At 34.5% G+C, this 7,897-nt stretch overlaps 1 protein-coding gene across 1 annotated transcript; it reads right to left on the bottom strand.

Moving 5' to 3' along the window:
- Window positions 1-1,046: 1,046 nt before the first annotated feature.
- Window positions 1,047-2,365, bottom strand: LOC106395510 (CASP-like protein 4D2). Its single transcript, XM_013835947.3, has 3 exons — window positions 2,006-2,365; window positions 1,521-1,647; window positions 1,047-1,397 (listed from the first exon to the last, which is right to left on the bottom strand). Exons 1-3 carry the CDS (start codon window positions 2,182-2,184, stop codon window positions 1,182-1,184), a joined length of 522 nt encoding a protein of 173 aa, XP_013691401.1. The 5' UTR covers window positions 2,185-2,365; the 3' UTR covers window positions 1,047-1,181.
- Window positions 2,366-7,897: the final 5,532 nt, after the last annotated feature.

Genomic DNA, 7,897 nt, shown 5'->3' with positions numbered 1-7,897 from the left:
ACGGTATGACGCAGCTTCACGTATTTACAAACAGAAGAAGTTGGTTTCACCTGATTGTAATATGAAACTGAATCTGACTTCAAACTCTATAAACAGAGCAGGTCCTAGATTTTATAAGACTAGAGGCGAAACAAAATAATCGCCACTGGTTTTAAAATAAAATAAAATGAAATATGCATTACTGTAGTTTCCAACCCAGATTGACATGCAATAACTCAGGCTTATACCACTATACTAAAGAAATATTATTCCCATGCTTCTTTTGGCTTTGTCCAAAGGGCTGGTGGCTCTGTCTATAAACTTCTCAAGACAAGATTAAGACAATTTATGTGATACATATTCAAGAGGTTTATGATGAAGCTGGAGTGATTAGCTACTGGAAAGGTATAAAAAGGACATTTATTGATCATGGTATCTGAACTTAGGCTTTTGGAATTTCTCTTATATTGTTTCTTTGGCTAATGGTATTTCCAGATTATTTGATACTCTTAGGACAGTTGACCTTCTTTCTTTGGGTACATGCGACTAGGTGTATTATGTATAATACGGCACTCTTAGGCCAATTCATAAAATGGTTCTTTCTAGCTACTCATTGTGCCCATCTTAATTTAATGCCATATTTGAATGAACTTCTTCGAGTTGGCCTTCAGAGTAGATTGTGTATGATTATGATGTTTACATGTAATACCTTAGTTGCAGATGACATGGTGTTTGATATGGATGAGCGTGCGATTGGGTTCTTAAACTCTCTCATCAATGAAGAAATTGTTAGTTTTGTGTTGACTGGTTTGAGAAAACGCTTGGATTCTAAAACTCAATCATCAAGGCAAATATTGTTGGTTTTATGTTAACTGGTTTAGGAAGTTGCTGAAATATGTCAATGGTGCCAAGAAGAGGTGGGTCATGAGCTCCCATAATGAATACAATAGCAACATTACAGACGAAAATCTTCAGTCGTACTTGAACTCGAACGTATAGATATAACCACAAATCCAAACTCTCATTGAGTATAAACAAACTAATCTATACTTTCTGTCTATCTAACATTAAGATATGAATTTCATAACAAATACAATCTCAAATTTACAGAATTGCACCAACACATAACACTGCGACAAAGCTATCTGATCAAATCACATTGGAAAATAGTATAAGTTCAACAATGATGAGACTTAACTAAACTAGTCTTTGGAAATGGGGTAGGATGAAAAGACGGATAAAACGGCTAGACAGACGAAAGCAAAGAGAAGCATACTAGCCGATGCGTATCCTCTGCTGAAGAACTTATCCACAGGATCAGTTGAATCTAATGCAACTAATGCTAGAAGTGCATCTTTCAAGTCTTTGCTTACTCCAAATCCAGCCGCCGAACCAGTTGCCAACAAATATGATATTATCTGTCCAAATGACATAAATTGTACAATACATTTTAAGTCAAGCTTTGTTGATTACAAAAATCTATATGCTTAAAAATAAAATTATATATTTGTAAATTGGTTAAAAATACATTAATTATATACCTTGTCACCGTAAAAATCGAGTTGATAATTAATAGGGTTCTTGATTCTGGTGGCCAGTTCAGAGATTGTGAAGAACAGTTGTATGACAGCGTAAACTAGTCCGATGATGGCGGCTGAGAACATGTATCTTCAACCATTCAAAAAGTAAACCAAACAGTTAATAAACTATTACAACGTACTGAGTCCTGACATATCACCGACCCTGAGATTTATAGGATTTAAAACAATTACTAAATGATCAATATATATCAGGTTTAATGAATTTGATAACATAAGATATATATTAGCTGCTAATATTTTGGGGCTATATGCAAATGTTTCATCTCACTATGCTTAGAACTGGCGGCTCTGATATATTCGATGCAAATGAATCTTACATCAAATTAATTAATTTGGTTTATGACATGTTTTTCCTCAACCAAACTAACCAAAACTTCAACAGGAATACGAAGAAAAGAAAAATCAAGAGGTTCGTTGTGTTTTACCTATAGGCATAAACATCTTTGAAATAGTATTTCAAAGCGGTTCCTTGAGAATCAATAGTGACGCTGTTGGTGCTGAGTATGATCACCGTTATAACGAGAAAAACCGCCGTTAAAACCCGAAGGAAAAGGACTACTACCTTTAAAGAAACCGGTGGTGGTGATGGTGGTGGTGGTGCCATGTAAATAATAAGTTCCTATTAAGGGCATCTAATGAACTATTTATAAACTGGTAATCAAAGAGCAAGAAGAACATAAAAAGCCTGAGATGTTTGAATATAAGGCATGAAATGCCAATTTTTATAACTGGAGAGAGATGGGAGTTAGACTTTTATTCGAAGGGATAAGACCATATGGGTGTCAAATGTCAAACAAAAATAACAGATGACGAATATTGATGTAAGGATCATACTGTATTATATTGAATCTGTGCTGAAACTCGATCACCACGTCTAGCTTACCAAATGATAGTGATATATATAATATATACGTTGCCAAAAAAATAAATATAATATATACTATAGACTTAAAAATCACGAGACCTTAAACAAAGTAACTTCAGCGGGTACAAATATAGTTATTTGATGAAATGTATTAATATGTATATTTGAACCAATAATGGTGCAACGGCTAAGGCTGTAAATTGACGGTATCTAAGATATCTTAATATCATGGAAGTTCAACGCATTAACAATCCACCGACTAAAAATAAACAATCCACCGATGATTATAAAAGATTTTTTATCCATAAATCACTAAATTTTGTTGAAGTGTCTAAACTCGTATAAAACTCATATAAATTTTGACTAAAACTCATATAAATTTTGACGTTTAAAAAGTGTTTCGTGAATTTTAGTCCAGAGCCAATCCTACTTAAATTTTCTAGTATGAAATATGTGTTTGACATCTACCAGCTAAATTCTTTAACACGTGTATCTTTTTGCTATGTGCAAAGCAAATTAAAAGTTTAGAGAAGATATTTACAACAATAATAATTATTAGTTTAAAAAAAACAGTAATACTCTTTCTATTTCTTTTTTTGAAAGAATGTTAAATTTATTCGAATCAAAAAAGGCTTTTGTACAAACTAATGCATTTGTAATCTAAGGTTTTTGAGCTGATTTAGAAACAAAAACAGAAAAAAACTTTTAATTTCTAGACTCAAACCAAGCCGTCATTACTTGGACCAAGTGCTTCCCTCCTTTACCTTGCAACAAGCTGATTCTGTTTCTAGTTTGCTTATCTATAAACTTCATTAAGATCGCTGGAGGCCTCTGAGTATTACCATGCCTCCTACCATTTCTCTCCATCCAGATTGTGTGAACAACAACCTAGAAGACATATCTTAGAAGAATTTTTTTTTGTATTGGAGCCTGTATTAATTGAGATAAGATCCAGAACTTCATCCCATAAGCATGTGTAGCTCTGTCCCAGTAACTTCCCAGTTAAATTCTTCCATATTTCTTCAGTATAAAGGCACATGAAGTAGAGATGACTGCGTGATTCTACAGAAGAGTTGCAGAGAATGCAATTTGCATTCGCCTGAGATTTCCACTGCAGAAGTCTGTCCCCCGTCGCCAGCCGGTTGCACTGCTATCCAACACATTACCGAGTATTTAGGTGTTGCTCCAGCGAACCAAATACCTTTATACCACTGAATGCTTGACTGCTGCACACGAAGTAAGTTCCAGGTCTGTTGCGTATCCAACTCATGTCGATAAACATCTCCTTTACCTTTCCACAATTGCACATCATCCTCTGCTATAAGTCCCTGCGCTCTCAGCCTCATGATCTCTGCATCAATGGTTATCGGATGCTCTGCTCTGTGGCGTCGGCTTCTATAGTTCTGGATCACAAACTCCACCGTAGCATTGAGGTTAATACCAAGAGAGATACAACCCCGGCCATTGGTAAAATCGATTAATCTCCCAAGCGAGGACCACTCATCAAACCAAAAGGAAGTCGTGGCTCCACTTCTGATTTCTACTTTTGCAAAGGGTCTGGCTAGAGCCCTATATTTCAATAACTTCCTCCACATCCAAGAACCAAGCGTGGTTGTTTCACTAACACTCCAAAAAGAGCCTTTGCGTATGAGGTATCTCTTAACCCATTTGACCCATAGCATGGCCTGAGAGAGAATACGCCATATTAACTTTAGACAAGAAACCTTGTTAGTCTCTGTAAGCGATCTTAGCCCCAAGCCTCCTTCCTCCTTTGGCTTGCAGACATTATCCCAAGATATCTTCGCTTTTTTAGAACTCATGGCTGGACCGGATCATAAGAAGGCAGAGCACAATTGGTCGATCTCCTTAAGGCATTGCTTGGGTAATCTATATACCGACATCCAGAAATTAGTGATGTTATAAATCACCGAGCCAATGAGCTGGAGACGGCCCGCTAAAGAGAGATGCCTGGCTGTCCATGTCGATATACGTTTCTTGACTCTTTCTATCAGTGGAGAGTAGTCACTCGATGTCATGTGTTTTATCAGCAGCGGAAGGCCGAGGTATCGTACAGGTAGAGTGCCTATCTCAAATGGAAATTGTGCAAGTATATCATCCCTATCTTCACATATTCCTGCCAGGAACAAAGTAGATTTTTCCAGGCTTATCTTCAAACCAGATATTCCTGCAAAGTCTTTAAATACCTGCAATATCCCTTCCACTGAGCTTTTTTTCCCATCCGCAAAGACCAGGAGATCATCAGCAAAACAGAGATGTGTGAGCTGAAGATCTTGACAGTACGGATGATAGCCTATTTTCCTCTCATTCGCCGCTTTATTCAGCAACTTTGATAGCACTTCCATGCATATAAAAAAAAGATATGGAGACAATGAGCACCCTTGACGAAGCCCTCTAGAACTATTAAAATATCCAGCAAGCTCTCCATTAATCTATACCGAAAAAGAAGCTAGCTCGATGCACTTCTTCACCCAAAGAATAAACTTGTCGGGCAACTTGATGGCAGAGAGGATAGACAATAGGAAAGACCATTGAACTGAGTCGAAAGCTTTGGATATGTCGATCTTAACCGCACAACGAGATGATATAGTCGGCTTGTGGTAGCATTTTACCAGCTCAGAAGCAAGTAATACATTCTCCATGAGAAGACGATCTTTGACAAAGGCAGATTGGTTTGTAGATATGAACTTTGGGAGTATCTTTTTCAGCCTGTTTGCTAAGATCTTTGAGAGCACCTTATATAATACATTACAGCATGAGATGGGTCTGTAGTCTCCCATTCTTATTGCTTCATCTTTCTTTGGAATGAGCGCTAAGATAGTGGAGTTGATGCCTTTGGGAAGAAATCCTGTAGCAAAGAAGGATTGCACAACCGCTGTGAAATCATTGCCAATAATAGGCCAAGCAGCTTTGTAGAATTCGCATGTAAACCCGTCTGGTCCCGGAGATTTGTTTGTAGCCATAGCAAACAATTTTTTTTAATCTCGTCAGCTGTAACTTCTTTATCCAGCATCCTTATTTCCATCTCGTCACACTCAAAACCCAGAAGTTGATGGATCTCTTCCTCAGTGGTACCAACAAAACTATCAGGTATCAAGGATAGAAACTGTGTGAAGTGTTCAACAGCCTCTGCCTTAATTTCCTCCTGGCTTGTAGCCACCGAACCGTCTGAGCGTTGGATCTCACGAATTGTATTGCGGACTTCTCGAACTCTAGCAGCCCTATGGAACTGCTTGTTGTTACCATCTCCTATACCAAGCCAATGAACTTTTGCCTTTTGACTTAATAATTTTTCCTCCAAAGTGGATAGAAAGAGCCAGCGGTCGTAAGCAACTGCATCTTCTCTCATATTTTCCTGAGTAGGATTAAGTAGAGTGTTATTCTGGCGCTCGCAGAGTAGAAGCCAAGCTGCTTTTGTTTTCTTCTCAATCTCACCTATCTGATCCTTATTTAAATTTCGCAGGAGCGGTTTCAAAGATTTCAGCTTCTTTGACAAGCGAAATAGAGCAGAAGTAGAGCTAAATATGGGCTCAGTTGTTTCCCAGAAACTTTTTACCAAAGGAAGAAAATCTGGAAAATCCACCATGACATTGATGAATTTAAATGGTTTACGAACTTTGGCTGCCCCCTCCTGAATCATAATCCTACACCTCATATGATCAGAGCAACCACCAGCCTCAAAAACACAATATGATTGAAGGAATGTTTTGCAGCCACAGATCGTTCATCAGGGTACGATCTAGTTTCTTGCAGATGAGGTCATTATCTCGCTTGTTACTCCATGTAAGCTTGGGGCCTTGATAAGACATATCTAGTAGGGAGTAGTAGTTTACTGTAGTTTGGAATACTCCTTCCATTTTAATACAAACGGTATAATATTTTATAGATTCTTTTGTTAATTTATTCATATTTAGATAATTAATATTTTTATAAAAAAACAGTGCAATTAATAACAATTTAATTTTTAATTTACACTAAAACCAGGTGTTTTGCCCGCACATGCGGGCACAATTTTACGGATATTTATTAATACATAAATATTAATTCAAAGATTAATAAAATTTTATTTATGTTCTCAACAAATTAAATTGAACATCAAATTCTTTATATATGACAAAGTTGTTTATCAAAATATATATGATTATTATTGAATTTATAAAAAATAGAAACACAAACATAATATAATTTTTTTTGGGAAATCTCTTTACACACTCACTATATTCATTATTTTTGTTTTGTTTTTTATTCATCAGTTATCAACATCTTACATTTCGCCTTTGTTTTGGGAAAAACAATCCAATTTTTCATAACATGTGACATTAAATTTCTCATCAGAAAACATAAATAACATGAAATTACCTACATCTTATTTGAAATTATTAAAAAATTCTAGTGTTAAAATAAAAAACTCCCCGAATAACAAAATGTTTGCCCTTTTTACAGTACTAAACTTAAAATATATTAAAATTTGAATATTTAAATATTTCAACTATTTATATAAACTACGGAAGCGTAGATTTAATTTTTAATGATTTGGAATGTATAAAAAGTGAATTCTATTGATTTTGATCATTAATAATAGTACAAAAATTAAGATAAATCTAAAGATAATTAATTTATAACCTTTTTGATTGAAACAATATTCATTTACGATAACAACACTATATACATAGGACTTATCTTTATACTTTAAAATATATTTTATTTGTTAGCCAAATTTTATGATATTAATTTATGATTAGATCAAATAAATATATCTATTTTTACTAAGGGTATGATGATTCTTAATCCAAACCAATACAGAAAACACACCCACTGATTCCTAAATAAATAATAAAATAAATATATTTTTTATAAGAATATTTTTTTCACAATAGATTATAGTAGGTTTACGTAAGATATGTTTGCATTTAAGGTTAAACTTAGTTACTTAATTAAAAATATGACAAATAAACAAAATTATATACTAACTAAAATTATGGAGAATATAACAAATAAACAAAATTACCTAAAATAATAGAGAACATGACAAATCAGCAAAATCACTTTATAAATAATAGTATATATTAATTAATTTTAAATCATTATTTTGGCGATAACTTTTGAAAAAGTATTTTTTTAATATGCGTGTAAAAATATCATGCAATATGAAAATTAGAATGAAAACTATTTAGTTCAGCGCCCTTTATGATGTTATCACAATATTGTTAATTAAGTACAGCTTCTTTTCGAATAGTTGAAATAATGTTTGTTTGCTGAAACCATGTTTAAATAGAAAGAAAGAAAAATATACATCTCTTTTTCTAACTGGTATATACTCTTTATTATATTGCAAAAAGGTCTCCTCAGAAAACAACGCGCCGTTCTAGGTTTCCACACTCTGACATCGTGTTGTTTTAACTTTTAAGCAAACCACAGATCCAAAAACGCGACT

The sequence above is a fragment of the Brassica napus genome, chromosome C4, assembly GCF_020379485.1.
Source record: "Brassica napus cultivar Da-Ae chromosome C4, Da-Ae, whole genome shotgun sequence".
In the NCBI taxonomy this organism is placed as follows: domain Eukaryota; kingdom Viridiplantae; phylum Streptophyta; class Magnoliopsida; order Brassicales; family Brassicaceae; genus Brassica; species Brassica napus.
Note: the sequence above shows the minus strand (reverse complement) of the source record. Positions and strands in the feature narration are given on the sequence as shown.

Coding starts and splice junctions, on each gene's coding strand:
- LOC106395510 (XM_013835947.3), bottom strand. CDS start 2,184: ATGGCACCACCACCACCATCACCACCACCGGTTTCTTTAAAGGTAGTA. Junction 1,648..2,005: donor AAAGATGTTTATGCCTATAG/GTAAAACACAAC, acceptor GAATGGTTGAAG/ATACATGTTCTCAGCCGCCA. Junction 1,398..1,520: donor TCGATTTTTACGGTGACAAG/GTATATAATTAA, acceptor TCATTTGGACAG/ATAATATCATATTTGTTGGC.